The sequence below is a fragment of the Ylistrum balloti genome, unplaced genomic scaffold (assembly GCF_031769215.1).
Source record: "Ylistrum balloti isolate Yb309-2 unplaced genomic scaffold, AGI_CSIRO_Ybal_v1 Utg370066, whole genome shotgun sequence".
NCBI lineage: Eukaryota > Metazoa > Mollusca > Bivalvia > Pectinida > Pectinidae > Ylistrum > Ylistrum balloti.
Genome location: NW_026782111.1, coordinates 1743057 through 1761569, shown reverse-complemented (window position 1 = coordinate 1761569; position 18513 = coordinate 1743057). Strand labels below are relative to the sequence as shown.

At 35.7% G+C, this 18513-nt stretch overlaps 1 protein-coding gene across 1 annotated transcript; it reads left to right on the top strand.

Annotated features, from left to right (window-relative positions):
• The first annotated feature begins 496 nt into the window (after positions 1 to 496).
• LOC132549599 (multiple epidermal growth factor-like domains protein 6) lies at positions 497 to 16777 on the top strand. Its single transcript, XM_060213541.1, has 6 exons — positions 497 to 640; positions 1030 to 1219; positions 12670 to 14301; positions 15039 to 15689; positions 16340 to 16457; positions 16717 to 16777. The coding sequence occupies exons 1-6, from the start codon at positions 497 to 499 to the stop codon at positions 16775 to 16777; spliced, it is 2796 nt and encodes a 931-aa protein (XP_060069524.1).
• The last annotated feature ends 1736 nt before the right edge of the window (positions 16778 to 18513 follow it).

Sequence of the window (18513 nt, the reverse complement as noted above, 5' to 3'; positions counted from 1 at the left end):
GTCAGCTTGCCCAACGTCATGGAAAGGAGACAAAATCGTAAAATATAAATGCGAACAGAAGACCGTCATAGAATTCCTGGACCTGATACCCGTGCACGACATCAATACAAATATAAATTTCCTAAACCGACATTGTGCCTTATGTCATAACGTTCATGACTGGGTTCCATGGCTATTGAACATAACCTGTAATAACCACGCTACGTTAGATGACTCTCCATTTTCTGCGTCACTAAAAGATGCAATTATGTTGAAATTGAACAATACTGAATGTAAATACCGATTTGAGCCTTCAAAGGATATCTTTGTAAGATATTGTTTTCGAGAGTTGAAGTACATGCTATGGAGTGTCCTAAACGAAGTTAAAATTACGTCTTGTGAAAACCGGGTTCTAAGTCCGTTTTCGTTTAGTCATGTGATGAAAACAAAAGTTTTCAGGAACTGGCAATGCTTCAAAGATGATGATCTTTATTCGATCTATTCTCTGAAGAGAGGAATGGTGTTGTGCTTGCTGCCATCTGTGGAAAAATCAGAGGCTGTCGCCACTACAATTAGCAGTCTCGTCGATGTTTCTTCCTTATTCATTAAACATGAAAAAAAGACACCTTGTAACGAAATGGAAATATTTCTATCAGATAAGGTAAGACTTGCAGTGTATGTGTTAAAATATACACATTGACTTTTTAAACATCTTATGTCCTAGAAATGTTTATAAAGGATAACGTTTTGTGTGTAAAGATATTGCAATTTCACAAGGCTTTGAAATTAAAAATAATTTTGGTTACCTACAATGAACGTAGACTTAGATTAAAAATAAAGCAATCATTCGAGGTATTAATAGCTTATACGACTAGAAAAGACTAGAATTCTCCACGCTACCATGTAAAATAGTCAAACTTGTTTGATAAATTTGACCTGTGACGCCCCCTATTAATCTCATATTAATTCCCCATTAAATGAGAAGGGTACAAACATAAGGTGAACGGATAGGATTTTGTATATTTTGCTTTTTTGTTTTTTGTCTATCAGGTTGGATGTCGGACCCTGTTCTGTCCTACGGACATGGAGGCAGATGGAGGCAGGTGTACTGCCATTAGGTACAAGACGAGAGGCATACCGCTGGATCTTTTGTTTGAATCTAACGCTGTAATCGACCGTGACTTTACATTCAACCATTTTATTGATACCGTATTAGAAAAAATTGCCAAAGGTTTAGACAGTATAACACTTACAATGTCCGACTTAGTGTACATGCAATTCTGGACAAAATTCATAAAAGGATATCACGTGACCTCTTTGAAACCTTGTTCCTTAATTCAAGTTCAATATATTCTTCAGGAAAAACTTAGTAGTAATGTATCTTTTGAACACAAACGATTAGTGGTTACTAATTTGATAAGAAACTATCAGCAAAATTTCTCCAATGGTATTTTATTTAATCATGTCGATGACGTCATGAAATCATTTTGTGAATGTAACATCTCGCTCAAAAATCCCCAATATGTATTGCATCAGTTTCCGCATGTAAGTAGCCTGCCATGTCCGGCAGTTAGGGTATACCCTCAAACGAAACACACTGAAAATCCTTACTTAGATAGTAATATTCCTAATAACAGTAACACAGTATATAGGCAAGACTTTTATCTAAATGAAACGACAATTGAATCAATGGACGTTTTCTTCAATACCGGCAATTACTTTATCTGTGTTGAAATATTTTTATCGAAATATAAATTTATAAAGGAAAATGATCAAACCTTGGTATATTACAGATACATTGCCAATACGACATGCACAAGTTTATCAATAGCATCTCTCATATATTCCTTGATACAGTATTGTGTTATCCCGGTCATACGACAGGGCAAATCGGAGCTTCTGTTTCTATTGATGACGTACTTAGTATTTGCGCAGATCAGTTTCGTGTTAATTTCTCACATCACAGTTGGGAGTGCTTGGTGTGAGTGGATTGGCGTGTTTCATCATTTTATATGGGTTGGTACATTTATATTCATGTTTCTTTGTTCGTTTCGTCTAAACTCCGAAATAAGAAGTCTGAAAACCATTCCCAGATCGGAAAGATTTTGGAAAACTTTTCAGTATTGTTTTGTTGGTTTCGTACTAAATGTTTCTATTGTTTTAGGGACAAAACTATCTAATATTTTTCTATCGCCAATGGAAACATGGTATGGGGGAGATATTTGTTTTATTACACATACGTACGTTTTACTCTTGTCTTTTGTAATTCCCATATTTTTTTTTCTGTGCGGTAACGTGGTTTTGTTTGTTTTGATTGTTCATTACATACAAAGTACATCAATATCTAGCAGTACTGAAGCTAGCCAATCATCAACAGTCCTTTTAATCAAAATTTCCTCCATGATGGGTTTAAGTTGGATTTTCAGTATCTTTGCCATGTTTGTTCAGTCAGAAATCCTTTTGATATTGTCTGAAAACATTTCAAGTCTACAGGGAATATTTGTGACACTTAGCTTTTCGTGTAATAATCGTGTGACTAGATTTTATCGTGATATTTGCTCTACAAAACAGAGATCGGACTCGGAGAAAACGAGATCAACTTCAGCCAATATCAGATCTCGTTAAAGGGACATTCACGGTATTTTTAACTCGGCATCATCAGATGGTGGGTTGTTCAAAATGTCCTGCGTCCGCGGTCAGTCGTCCATCTATCCTTGAATAAATTCTCGTTTTTGGCATTCTTGCGAAGTAGTATTTGTACCTTATCCAAATTTTAAGTGTAATCCCCATTGGTGCCTAGTTGTGCATTATCCATATTACGACTGATCCGAAAAACAACATGGCCGACAGACGACTATTTTGGATTTCGACAATAATAGTTTATAATTGCTATATCTGGAAATGTTCAAAAGATTCCCAGACTTAAGATATAGGTTTACCTTGATCCCTAGTTGTACATTGCTCCTTTTGACAAGATGGCCAACAGATGGCCATTTTGGATTTTGACAATTAATGTTTGTCATGCTAATTCTTGTAAATACTGAATGTATCTGTCTCAAATTATATATATGAATGTTTTCTTTTCCCCTTGTCCATTTCATTACTGGGAGATTTACCTTACAGAGTCAAATTGATATGCATGTATATTCAATCAAATGGCATTAATGCATATCCAAGACGAATAAGAGTAACTACGATAGTACGCGGAAACCGATCTTTAAATTCCAAAAAATTACTTACAAGTTGTTTAGGTTATAAATTAATATATCTCTATACATTATAATATACTCTAGGACAACAAACTTCTTCATCTTTTTCGTACAAAATAGGTTTAGTGTATCAATTAACGGATGATGTTTATCTCTGGATTAAACTTTGCAAATAAGAGTTTCTTGATGTCATAGTCGTTTCTGTGCATGAAAAATGTTTTTTTTACAGCTGTCATTTTGTGAAAAGAACTTTGGTGTATATTTCCCCATTTTATTAACTAGTGGATTTTTCCCATTTACGTATACGTTGCATAATAATCACATTTAATCTTTTGGTCGTTGTTTTTGTCATTTCCTTTTTTAAAGAATTTGGGATGTTCTGGCTAAAATATTTCTGTGAAACTACTATACACAGAAAGAATTTTAAATGCTTGTATATAGAAGCATTTGCATTTGTTGGGTATTCTGTATTTATCCTGTAACGAACAAAAAAAAAGCAAAAAAAAAAAATTTTTTTAAAAACACACACAAAAAAAAAAACAAAAAAAAACAAAAAAAAAAAACAAAAAAAATTCCAATGAATTCGACATGTGAATGTAATCTTAACGCAACTCAAATTCGATGAAACCAGGATAAAATAACAAAACAATGGGAAGAGAGGGGTGGAGATGTCAGGAAAAAGTACAAGGAGAATAAGACCATCTGTTCGGGAAGGGTAAGCGTGTTCATGATAGCATATGTAGTAGCATGCCATGTACGTCTTGTATTGTTTATTTGGATAATTTTATGTATCAATATTGTGTGGAAAGAATCACATCGTTATTTTCTAATCTCCAAATTAGTCATCTGGAGCAGGCTATACTTCACAGTGTTTCAGTTCTACATTCCCAACCTATATAAATCTCCATCTCATTGTTCTGCTGGGGAACTTCTGGCTGTATGCTTCAGTGTGATAGCACTATAAAGTAGGATTTTTTATTTATCTAAACGTGATTAATGCTTTGCAGATAATATATTTTGAGGATTAAAGAGAGGTTCCGTGCTTTCCAAACTTTTTGCACACAGCTATTTTATCTTCTTGATATTGTCTCTCTGTAATAGATAATACTATACTACTGTAATAGATAATACTATACTACTGTAATAGATAATACTATACTACTGTAATAGATAATACTATACTACTGTAATAGATAATACTATACTACTGTAATAGATAATACTATACTACTGTAATAGATAATACTATACTGCTGTAATAGATAATACTATACTACTGTAATAGATAATACTATACTACTGTAATAGATAATACTATACTGCTGTAATAGATAATAATTTAGTATATATGTATGTCATCATGTGACGTTTTGATATTTGTCTGTGTTCAATTGATTCTTTTGAGGATTTTCAGGCAAAAAGTTATGACCAGCTGAGCCTAGAAACGTGTGTATCAACACCTTTCAATATTTTTTGTATTGAATACAACAGAGCGCAATATTGCCATTTTGTGTACCTTTGTGTAATGAGAGATTGGTAATTAAAATTTAATATTTTTAAAATTCTTTTTCGTTTGTGTTATGTATAGATTCATTGCATGTGAAGCGAGAGTTCAAAGCATCGGATTTTCCAAGCACAGGTGAAGATCTGTTGTTTGTTGTTTGGTTTGATCTCATCAAAATTCTTCGACTACGGACCGGTCTGTGCTTGTATGCACTTAGCCTCAATGGACTGTATGTGGTGCTCCTCCCGTATCTTGTTCACTACGGCAGTCAGCTATTTCAAGGAGGCTACAACCACAAACGCAAATACCACACTGCATAAATAAAAATACCACAGTTTTGAATGGGTGGGGAGGACGTTCCTCAGAATTCAGTTTCTGACTTAAAGCTATCATGGTAGATTTCCGAACAATGCCGACACTAGCCACCTGAACAGTGTTGACATTGGCCTGCAAGCGGGAGTAAAAATTGTACTCGTTGTCCCCATCGCTCTGACAGAGGAGGTAGGATCACTTGTATTATCTCAAACGTCAGCCCTATTGAAGTGAGTTACGGTTTTTGAACCCTGATCTAGACAAACCAAAGTTTAGAAAATTGGAATTCCTATGTAAGACCATTAATTGAAAAAAGCATAGGTAAACCGCTTTTAAACTTCAAACAAACAAGTCTTATCAGTACAAATTACATTACACGATACAATAATACTCAGATACTAATAGTTTTTTTATTTTTATTTTATTGTTGTTCTGGAAATAATGGACAGAACAGTAAAGATGCTATACGGCAGGTATTGGAAGAATAAAAAAAATATATAAACGAAAATAAAATTGAAATAATTAAGTAAAAAAATTCTCTCTATGCCAAACGTCGAACACATTTTTTCACATATGTTCAAGCCCACATTCCTAAGCTATTGGGAAACAACACCGTGAAGTTATGAATGTTATCTGTCCGTTATGTGGGTGACTCTATCTCCCCGTTTTATCGGAATGTTTACACACATACTCACATAATCTAATTCGAACAGACAGCTTACAAACACAGGACGGAAACGGACCGAATTATTATAAATTATTACAGTGAAGAAAAATCTGTGGGACACGTTGAAAATACTTTAATTCATACACGAGTTGTTTTCTGAAACGTTTCCTAATAAGTGGGAAATTTTTAAAAGAAGGTAAACGTCAGTTAATTGGGCCTCTTTGTAGTCTTTTTAACAAATCACTGTCGAATCAATCATATCCCGAAATGTGGAAAATGGCTAATGTTATTCCTATATTTAAAAAAGACGACCCTAGTGTAGTTTCAAATTATAGACCGATTTCCCTTATTAGTATAATAGGAAAGGTTATGGAAAGGTGTGTTTTTAAACATGTGTATAATTTTCTACGAGACTCTTCTTTTTTCACCGAACACCAGTCGGGTTTTAGAAGAGGTGATTCTGCTATAAATCAACTATTGACTATTACAAATGATATTGGTAAAGCTTTAGATTGTGGGAAGGAGGTGCAGGTTATTTTCCTAGATATAAGTAAAGCTTTTGATAGGGTGTGGCATAAGGGTCTCCTTTATAAATTAAACAAAGCAGGCATAAGGGGAACGCTATTAGGGTGGTTCAAAAGTTATCTTTCTGATAGGAAACAGCGAGTTTTGGTAAACGGTGAATTTTCAAACTATGGTACAATTAAAGCTGGGGTTCCACAGGGCTCTATTTTAGGACCCTTATTGTTTCTGATTTTTATCAATGATATAGTTTCTGACATTGCTAGTATTATAAAATTATTTGCAGATGACACTACCCTCTATCTCGTAGTAGACAACGCTATTAACTCAGCCAACGTATTAAATAATGACTTATGTAATATTCATGCTTGGGCTAATCAATGGCTAGTTACGTTAAATGCAAATAAAACAGAGTCGTTACTAATCAGTAGGAAATCTTTAAAATCTATCCTTCCACAACTTAGTATGGATAACACAAATATCAGTCAAGTAATAACACACAAACATCTAGGTGTATATATCAATGAAGGTTTAAGTTGGACTAATCATGTTGACGGTATTATCTTGAAGGCGTCCAAAAGGTTATCTGCCCTAAGGAAGCTCAAATTTGTTCTTGACCGTAGCACGTTAGAACGTATATATTTCTCATATATTTTGCCGATCCTTGAATATGCTGATGTTGTTTGGGATTCTTTGCCAATTGTCTTTATTAATAAACTAGAATCTATTCACAAGGAATCAGCACGGATTGTTACTGGAGCAACAAAATTGGTAAGTATAGAATTGTTATATAAAGATACATGTTGGGACACATTAGCAGAACGCAGGAAAAAACATAAGATTATCAAGCTCCACAACATGGTCTATAACCATACTCCGTCTTCTCTTTCTAATATACTTCCACGGAGAAATTCCGAAATACATAATATGAGAACTAGACAATCGAATCATTTATCTACCATTAAAACTAATACCAGTTTCTACAAACACTCCTTCCTTCCTTCTACTGTCCATTTGTGGAACAATCTACCTACCACTATACGAGAAAACCCCTCTGTGTCTGTCCTTAAACATTATCTTTATATCGCCTAGTTACCGATCCTATGGAAACAGAACAGCCCAAATATACCATTCGAGACTTAGACTACTATGTAGCAGCTTAAAAGCACACCTCTTTGAGAAAAACATTAGCGACGATCCTTTTTGTACATGCGGTTATATTGAAGACAACTTTCATTATTTACTTGCTTGTGAAAAATACACAAACATAAGAGAACAATACATTTGGGCACTCAATTATGATTTAAATACTGAATGTCTACTCTGGGGAAATCCCGATTTAACTCTACAGCAAAACGAGGAAATCGTATCAGCTGTTCAAGAATATATAATGAAAAGTGAACGATTTGCATGATCGTTTCCATTTCCATTAGTAAAAATAACTTGACTGTGCTTACTCTAACAACAATCTCGTTCTCAATCACTTGGTCACGATGTACTTTCATTGCAAACCTTGTACCTCTTACCGATGTAATCATAAATTACTTACCCATACTCGCTCTCAACTGCGTAGAAATACTATATTTGTCTTTAGTTGAATGTAGATATCCATTCACGCATTATTTACCAACGTAACATATACGTACTTTAACGGTATCCGCAAAGTACTTACATGTATCAGTAATATGAAATTTAGTCCCTAATTAATATAATATACTTGCCCTTAGTATGGACATATTATATACTTATAATGATTTACCTTCACTACAAATACTGTACCTATTATTTTTTATGAGTGCTATGTCGCCATATTGTACCATATTTACATTCTTACAAATGGCAAATATTACTATAACCAATGTATGGGTCAACTAGGCTTTAAATTATGATATATGTGCATGGCATAATGTATTTACATCTTTTGTGAAAATTGTGGGCCTGCAACACCTTGCTGGTAGGGCTATCCCCAACCCCTGTGTGCTGTGAGCCTACAAACTTATATTGCATAATGATGTTGTATAGTGTACTACACTTATATTCTTACAAATTGCAAATATGACTATACCCAATGCATGCATCAATTGGGCTTTAAAATGATGATATATGTGCATGGCATAATGTATTTATATTTTTTGTGAAAAAATTGAGAGCCTGCAACACCTTGCTGGTAGGGGTATCCCCAACCCCTGTGTGATGTGGGCCTACAAAATTATCATTACAGTGCATATCTTGCACAATATTTTACTTACTCAAATGTATTAATACCAGTTTATCATTATGCTTTCCACATTATAAGGTCGGTTTCTCCATGTGCATGTACAACTATCTTATTAAGTACCTATATACTTTATTATTGTACTTACTATGTATCTATGCTTAATTATACCAAATGTTATGTTATATGTTATAATATTCTATACTCTCTGCACTATTCAGTTCAGAGGTAATATAGGGAATTAAAAACAACTCATATCTAATTTGCACGCGACTACAGTTCAAACACATGATCAGTACTCGGATTGTAATTTTATAGCTGCCACCAGCATTCCTTTTTAGTTGGACCACTCTGTCATATGTGAATGGTATAACATTTTAGGAGATGGTTTTACATAAGCTTTAAGCTTGTTACCAAATCCTCTTAGTTAAGATTTGAATTATATGTATATCTAAATGTTAAACATTGAATAAAATATTGTTTAAACTAAACGTTTCCTATCATCTGCATATTTTCTTATGTAAATATTGCTCTTCCGAAAGAGATCCTAGTACCATTCCGTTGTCCGCTCGGTAGTCTATCATTCAGAGTCACAAAGACAGATACTGTTATATTTCACAACCTTGTATTTTGAAATATCATATGTTGAAAATATGACTCAAATGGGCATGATTAAATACATGGAAAATTTTTCACATAGAATAGGAGAACACCCGTGTCCCTGGTATATATGAAATGAGAAGATATATCTTTATCAGTGGTAGGCTGTGGTTGTATATAGATATACGTACACAGTATCTATGTACCTGTTTGTACACTTGAAAGATATTTACCTGAAACGCCGATTCAGTCATGGAGTTTGGAAGGATTTTGCTATTTTTGCTAATTGTGAGTGCTTCAGTGTTCACCCTGAGCTGCTGTCAGTCGAGCCTGAATCCCCCGGAGGACACGACATTACAACAGGATGACTTACTAGGTAACATTCGATATTGATATTGAAGATGCACGAGTTTAACATAAATATTTCAGTTCAAACTTTTCATCCGAATCAGAAACGGTGACGTATTATCTGCTCTGTCCGAACTTAAATGACCATATATGTTAACAGGACAGTAGGCGATATAAAAACAAACCAGCCTTCCCTAGCCCCGCAGGAAGCGTGTAAGAATTGGACCTAATTTCCACATTAATTTTGATGATGTGGAACAGGCGATTGAATTAGAACATTGTCTCTTCACTCTTATTTCAAACCACTACTCTTTTTACGGTTCATTCCCTTGACTGTATATTTTGGTTGTTGAGTAGAACTTTGAAATTCGAATACAGTACTTTGGACCCCTGTGACCTTGAAACGAGAACCCTTTAGTTTGATAATCGATCTCGTCGATATATGTGGAAAGGTAAATTCGAGAACCCTGAAATACAGGATATTGTTTTCCTTTAGACAGCGGACATCAAAAAGACAAAGTTCTTTACAACCCAACCCCATCCCCCCCCCCAAAAAAAACCCCTTCTTTCCATAAACAAAGGGAAGTAACTCGAGTAGCTCTTTGCTTCTGCTTACAGTTGTATGTCATCTATAGTCGTAGGACTATTATTAATATTCTGTATGAATATTATATCTTGTGATTACTGAATGGCATACACGTCTGAACGACGTCATTTAGTGATACATTATGGTCCAACTTAGATGTGCCTCAAATAGGGTTACTTTAGTTTTTACGTAGAATATTTTAAATGTTCTTATCATTAATTTTTTTTTATTCCATTTTAATCCAGTCAGGTGTACATATCTCAGTCAGACGTACAAATCTCAATCAGGTGTACATTTCTCAGTCAGATGTACATATCTCAGTCAGGTGTACATATCTCAGTCAGGTGTACATTTCTCAGTCAGGTGTACATATCTCAGTCAGGTGTACATATCTCAGTCAGGTATACATATCTCAGTCAGGTCGTCATATCTCAGTCAGGTGTACATATCTCAGTCATTTGTACATATCTCAGTCAGGTATACATATCTAAGTCAGGAGTACATATCTCAGTCAGGTGTTTATATCTCAGTCAGGTGTACATTTCTCACTCAGGTGTACACATTTCAAGAGTATATATCTCAGTCAGGTGTACATATCTCAGTCAGTTGTACATATCTCAGGAGTATATATCTTAGTCAGGAGTACATATCTCAGTCAGGTGTTCAGTTTTTAGTCAGGTGTTCATATTTCAGTCATGTGTACATATCTCAGTCAGGTGTACATATCTCAGTCAGGTATACATATCTCAATCAGGTGTACATTTCTCAGTCAGGTGTACATATCTCAGTCAGGTGTACATATCTCAGTCAGGTGTACATATCTCAGTCAGGTGTACATATCTCAGTCAGGTGTACATATCTCAGTCAGGTGTACATTTCTCACTCAGGTGTAGATATCTCAGGAGTATATATCTCAGTCAGGTGTACATATCTCAGTCAGGAGTATATATCTTAGTCAGGAGTACATATCTCAGTCAGGAGTATATATCTCAGTCAGGTGTACATATCTCAGTCAGGAGTATATATCTTAGTCAGGAGTACATATCTCAGTCAGGTGTTCAGTTTTTAGTCAGGTGTTCATATTTCAGTCATGTGTACATATCTCAGTCAGGAGTATATTTCTCAGTTAGATATACATTACCTAGTCCGGTATATTTATCTTAATCAGTTGTACATATCTCAGTCAGGTGTACATTTCTCAGTCAGGTGTACATTTTTCAGTCAGTAGTACATATCTCAGTCAGGTGTTCAGTTTTTAGTCTGGTGTACATATCTCATTCAGGTGTACATATCTCAGTCAGGAGAACATATCTCAGTCAGGTGTACATATCTCAGTCAGGTGTACATATCAAAGTCAGGAGTTCATATCTCAATCAGGAGTACATATCTCAGTTAGGTATACATTACCTAGTCCGGTATATTTATCTTAATCAGTTGTTCATATCTCAGTCAGGTGTACATTTCTAACTCAGGAGTACATATCTCAGTCAGGTGTTCAGTTTTTAGTCAGGTGTACATATCTCATTCAGGTGTACATATCTCAGTCAGGTGTTCATATCACAGCTAGGTGTACATATCTCAGTCAGGTGTACATTTCTCACTCAGGTGTACATATCTCAGTCAGGTGTACATTTTTCAGTCAGTAGTACATATCTCAGTCAGGTGTTCAGTTTTTAGTCTGGTGTACATATCTCAGTCAGGTGTACATATCTCAGTCAGGTGTACATATCTCAGTCAGGTGTACATATCAAAGTCAGGTGTACATATCTAAGTCAGGTGCACATTTCTCAGTTAGGTATACATTACCTAGTCCGGTATATTTATCTTAATCAGTTGTTCATATCTCAGTCAGGTGTACATTTCTAACTCAGGAGTACATATCTCAGTCAGGTGTTCAGCTTTTAGTCAGGTGTACATATCTCATTCAGGTGTACATATCTCAGTCAGGTGTTCATATCACAGCTAGGTGTACATATCTCAGTCAGGTGTACATTTCTCACTCAGGTGTACATATCTCAGGAGTACATATCTCAGTCAGGTGTACATTTCTCACTCAGTTGTACATATCACAGGAGTATATATCTCAGTCAGGTGTTCATATCTCAGTCAGGCGTACATTTCTCACTCAGTTGTACATATCTCAGGAGTATATATCTCAGTCAGGTGTTCATATCTCAGTCAGGCGTATCTTCTCACTCAGGTGTGCATATCTCAGGAGTACATATCTCAGTCAGGTGTACAGTTTTTAGTCAGGAGTTTATTTCTGACGAGTTATAGGCCTCAATATATATGGAAATATTAATATCTTACATCGAAAATTCTTATTAGCAGTTTGATGTCTTTATGCTATCCAATGTACTCCATAATATTCCCTCCATCCGTGTGCAGTATTCGTGTGAAAATGAAGATTTGAATGCAAACCAAGTTGCATATCGCTAGTATCCCTTTTTTTATCACGCTTTTATTTCGACTGGTTAATAAAATCGATAGAAAGTTAGAATATATTCGGACTGGCGTCAATTTGCTATTCACATTGTCATTCATCCGAGATGGAAATTAAACCTGGTAGCTCGTTGTCAACCTCTGTATACGTTTTAGTGAAATGCAGCTCTTGATAAAAACAGCTTTTCAGGATGTTTCTCCTTTAGACTGACCTTATTAAGTGCGTGCAAACCGATATTCTTTTCCGGCAATCTTCAATGTTTTCATTTGTTTTCGATGTTGTAGATCAGTCATGTCCCAATTGCGATGGGAACTGCTTTAATAACACTGACATCTGCAACGGCACGTGCGTAAGTGGGTTCTTCGGCGAAGAATGTGGCTTGAATTGTACAACAAATTGTCGTTATGGCTGCAACAGAACAACAGGGGTCTGTAACTCCTGCGCGAAAGGCTTTTATGGGGAAAACTGCAATGAAACTTGTCCAGAAAATTGTTATTCGGGGTGCCGACAATCAGGATCGTGTTTTGGTTGCTATCCCTTTTGGTTCGGAGATAGGTGTGATCAGAAATGTCCTGTACATTGCGACAAAGGATGTGACGCCGCAACAGGAGAGTGCATTTATGGGTGCAAATCGAACTTCTGGGGCACAGAAAGTTGTAACAAAACGTGTTTTGTAAACTGCTACAATCCCTTTGGCGGCCCGAGCTGTATACAGATGTCCGGAAGTTGCATCAGGTGCAAGCCTGGCTACACAGGTTTATCGTGTAAGGAACGTTGTATAATTGCTAACTGTGATAGATGCTCAAATGAAGGCGGAATACCTCTTTGTTACCAGTGTTTGCCGGGATTTACAGGACGAGACTGTAACGGATCGTGTCCAGCTCACTGTAAAGATAACACCTGCGATCAGCTTACTGGGGCATGTACTTGCGCAGAAGGCTGGTACGGGGACGATTGTTCAATGCCGTGTTTTGGAAACTGTGCCCTTTGTGTTGATAACAGCACTTGTATTGCATGCATCGACGGTTATTATGGAGATAGATGCGAAAAACGATGTCCAAGCAATTGCGAAAAATGTTCGCGTGATGGAAAAAGTTGTCCTGGAATGTGTAATGGCTGGGATGAAAATTATGGGCCTATTTGCGCATGTCGTCGGTCCGAGTGCGCCCAAAGAGAATCTGGTAGTTATAAATGTCTGAAGTGTAAAAAGGAATCCTGGTTCACGCAGGATTCCGGATGTTGTCCGTGCAGTGACCATTGCAACGGAAGCTGTGATGGGGTCAACGGTACATGCACATACGGTTGTCTTGCTGATTACCACGGACCGACATGTGATACGCAATGTAGTACGCACTGCAATGGGTCATGTGACCTTGACACTGGAGAATGCGAACAGGGATGTCAAGACGATTGGGTCACTCCTACATGTGATATACAATGCAGCGTAAATTTTCCACACTGTAAAAAGTGTCTAACATACAAAACACCGCAACAGCACGATGCATATTGTAGCGGATGTGCGGAAGGATATCACATCGTTTCTCACGGAGGCTGTGTTCCATGTGATCATTGCTTGAACCGAAACTGCAACACCACTACCGGTGAGTGTTTCGGCCCATGTGTTGACGGCTACTTTCATTCTACCTTAAACTTTTGTGACGGGGAATGCAATGAAAATTGCATCGACGGAAAGTGCAACAATAATGACGGAAACTGCACTAAAGGATGCGTGCCGGGATATTACACAGAAAGGTGTTTGATTGACTGTCCATCGTTTTGTAGTGCAGACGGATGTAACCGGGATACCGGAAATTGTCATAAATGTGCGGATGGGACGTATGGCGAGTACTGTTTCTCCAGCTGCCCGACAAACTGTCTAACCAAAAGCTGCGACAGGCAAACAGGGGCTTGTTCAGGTAAAAAGGATATCTTATCAAGACAGTCCAACTTGAAACTTTACTTGCTGTTGTGACGAAAAATACTCCCATGTATATCATTTCCAAGATTACTTAAACTGTTAATGGTCGTAGACTTCAACTCTATATATACATTTTTTACAATATCACATTTCTTGTTCAAATCGTCCTTACTATCTAATTAAATCTTGTATACGTGTTTGTGTGTCTGTATAAGCAAACCGCCTATGATATATATATATATATATATATATATATATATATATGTAAATGAACGATACGTTTATAAATTTCACTCTTAAGAAGTGTATTTTTAGATTAATACTTACACCATGCATTCCAATCGCCAATAACATGTCCATAATCGAAAAAGATGAAAAAAGATAATACATTTTTTTGAATAGTCACATTAATAGTGATGCAGGTCTTTCGCAGGATATACAAAAAATGTATATGTTGTATATGGTCCCATGCTCCCTGCCAGTTTTTTCAGTTCAATTATTGTGTTTCTTCTAGAATCACTTCCAGCCTTGTCGCTCTACCAGTAGATAGTGGTAAGCTTGACAGTTGATGGAGCTCCAGAGTGAGGTAGTTTATGGGGTATAATAATCTTACAGGTGACATGGGGCCTATAGTCTGATAGACACCTGTATAAAATGTAACAACATATCAATCTCAATTCATATCATTGTCCTGTTTAAATCAGTTTAAAACGAGTTTTTTTTTTTTTTGTTTAGAGTGTAAACTTGGTTACTATGGGGAAACCTGTGATACCAGATGTCACGGATGTTTAGACGTGACGTGTAGTCAGACGAAAGATTGCGAAACAGGATGCATGCCGGGAAAACATGGAAGATATTGCGAGAAGAAATGTTCAGAGAATTGTTACGTTTGTGACCAAGATACTGGGATGTGTCTTATGTGTATCACGGGATTCAGCGGTGTCGGATTTAGAGGCGCTAACTGTAGCATTCCATGTCCCGACTGTGTTAATGAATACGAAAAGAATACATATTTCCCATTTCATGGGTCATGTTACCACGGAAGTTTTGGACAACTTTGTATGAAAAATTGTGGTAATTGTTTCCATTCAACTGGTTTTAAGAAATGTGAAAAATTTTCCGGATATTGTTCGAACGGTTGTGCTTCCGGTTATTACGGACTGACATGCGAAGAGGAATGTCGAAATTGCCAACCGGATACTAACAATATGACTGTATGTGATTTCACTTCCGGTTCATGTCAAGATGGCTGCCTTGCTGGTCACTTTGGGTTAACGTGCAATTTCACGTGTGGAAATAACTGTCTCAATAACATTTGTGAGCGGACAGATGGGTCATGCGTTGATGGCTGCATTTCCGGTTGGCAGGGTGATCAGTGTAATATTGGTGAGTTATTATCTATAATTTTCTTTTACTTTTTTCCGGTCTTTCCGAGTGTCACATCCGTTCACAACCTTTACTTCCGGTGGAATTTTAACTTTGAATTTGTAAATCGGTTCATAACAGGATTTTAAGACTTTATACTAGTTACAGTTATAAAAAATGGAGATTTCATGATTATACATATAAACAACAGCCTTAAATGGCGATTTTCTTTTACTTAAGTTACATACATTTCTGTTGAGAAATTGTTGAAATGTGTCTTTTCTGTAACTATTAAATAATCGATTTATTTTTCTTATTATTGCAAAGATTTTCGGTTATTCTCGGGTTTTTTTAATTGTTTTTTAAGAATGGAAGAAAATCTAATAAATAAGGTTACCGTGAACAAATAGACAAATAAATAAATGAATTAGTTAATAAAAAAAAATAATAAAAAATTATCGTCCTTTCCGTGAAAAATAAAAGGAGAACAATATATGCTCCAAAACTATTCTCTTCTGCCTCTTCTAGATTCTGTTAAGACCAAAAATGAACTTACGAATAAGCTTAACGAAGTAGTAAATGCCATCCAAATCAGCATTGTTTAAAATGTGAAATATTGATATTTTAAGTATACAAGTTTATATTTATATTTTAGAATGCTTCTTTTGCAGCGAAACGGACACAGAACAGTGGCTCCTCTCTGAGTGGAGGAAAGATAGCCGGAATCATCATCGGCATTGTATTTGGAGTCGCTTTTGCATCAGCTGTCATTTACTTCGTAATCAGGAGGTAAGTTTCGTATAGTTATAATACATAATTGTAAATTCTCACTTTTATTTTAAATATCAAGAGTGTTCACATTTCATTGCAACTTACAGTAATTATGAAATTAATTTTGAGCTTGTTTCCGTATAGGTTATGTACATTGTAGCTTGTGATCAGAAGGAAAAATGAAATCAATCTTAAAATATAAATAAATAAATAAATTAAAAAAAAAAAAACAGTATTTCAGATTACAGCGGATTTGGAAATATCTTTTATGTTGCAGTCGGAAGAGAAACACTATGAAAAGAACTAGAGTCCCTCATCGGGAATTTTCCTTAGATTAAAGATTATCTTAGGGGTCAGTGTTTTATAGAGGTGAAGGTCAAACCAGATATACCTGTATATATATAATCTTAGGGGTCAGTTTTCTATAGAGGTGAACTTCAAACCAGATATACCTGTATATATATAATCTTAGGGGTCAGTTTTCTATAGAGGTGAACTTCAAACCAGATATACCTGTATATATATAATCTTAGGGGTCAGTTTTCTATAGAGGTGAACTTCAAACCAGATATACCTGTATCTATATATAATCTTAGGGGTCAGTGTTTTATAGAGGTGAACTTCAAACCAGATATACCTGTATCTATATATAATCTTAGGGGTCAGTTTTCTATAGAGGTGAAGGTTAACCGTATATATATAATCTTAGGGGTCAGTTTTCTGTAGAGGTGAACTTCATGTAAATATATGATATATAATCCCAGGGGTCAGTATATATATAATCTTAGGGGTCAGTAGAGGTGAATGTCAAACCATATATACCTGTATATATATAATCTTAGGGGTCAGTTTTCTATAGAGATGAAGGTCAAATCATATACACAGGTATATATTTGATTTGAGGTGTCAGTTCTCTATAGAGGTGAAAGTTAACCATATATACATGTAAATATATGATCCGAGGGATCAGTTTTCTATTGTGGTGAAGGTCAAGTCATATATACCTGTATATATATAATCTGACGTGTCAGTTCTCTACAGAGGTGAAGGTCAAGTCATATATACCTGTATCTATATAATCTAAGGGGTCAGTTTTCTATAGAGGTGAAGGTTAACCGTATATACATGTAAATATATGATCCGAGGGGTCAGTTTTCTTTAGAGGTGAAGGTTAACCGTATATACATGTAAATATATGATCCGAGGGGGTCAGTTTTCTATAGAGGTGAAGGTTAACCATATATACATGTAAATATATGATCCGAGGGATCAGTTTTCTATAGAGGTGAAGGTCAAACTATATAAACAGTATTTATATATACTATATAATCAAACACACCTGTTTTTGCTGCCTTTAAAGAAATTAATTGGCATATTGGCATGTTCAATGTTACTGAATTGCGCTTAAAAAGGAGAAAAACAGGTCGAGGTGGTTAACCATATATACATGAAGGTCAAAAGGTCAAACATATATACCTGTATATATATAATCTGACGTGTCAGTTCTCTACAGAGGTTAGGCGATTTTTACGCAGAAAATGTTTATTTTGTTACAACATTTTCTCGACAGCTCCATATTCATTGATTTTTTGGAAAAAGGTCTGTTTGAGAAATCAAGTGCCAAAGAATTAATAATAATTTGTCAAACCCACAATCAGACAACTGCAAGGATTTCTATCTGTTTGAGTTTCCGTAAAAAACATCTTATTGTTGAATCTGTATCGACCGATTTCTGCTTTTTCCACAATGATTAGTCATATGTTTGACAAGCTTGTTAGTAGAAAACATGTAAATGAAAACTGATTGTAGGTTTTTTTTAGAATTATTTGTCAAACATGGCCAGATTTTTTTTAATCAGAAAGCATTATAAGCTTCGTAACAATGTAATGGTGATAACTGACCGCATGTCTCTCTCAATACTGTAAAGCAGCACTTCAATTAATGTGGAATTAACTTAATACTGGAAATTGGGATGATAGAGGTCTTCAAAGAAGAATAAATAATTCTAGGATCACTTCGTGTCAATGCAATTTGATAACACTATCCACTCTGCCATCTTAAACTGCAAGCTGGC

Excerpts from the sequence above, each read along its gene's own strand:
- LOC132549599 (XM_060213541.1), top strand. The coding sequence starts at position 497 with ATGGTGTTGTGCTTGCTGCCATCTGTGGAAAAATCAGAGGCTGTCGCC. Across the intron at positions 1,220-12,669 it reads AATTGCCAAAGGTTTAGACA|ATCAGTCATGTCCCAATTGC; the intron begins GTATAACACTTA and ends TCGATGTTGTAG. Across the intron at positions 14,302-15,038 it reads GCAAACAGGGGCTTGTTCAG|AGTGTAAACTTGGTTACTAT; the intron begins GTAAAAAGGATA and ends TTTTTTGTTTAG.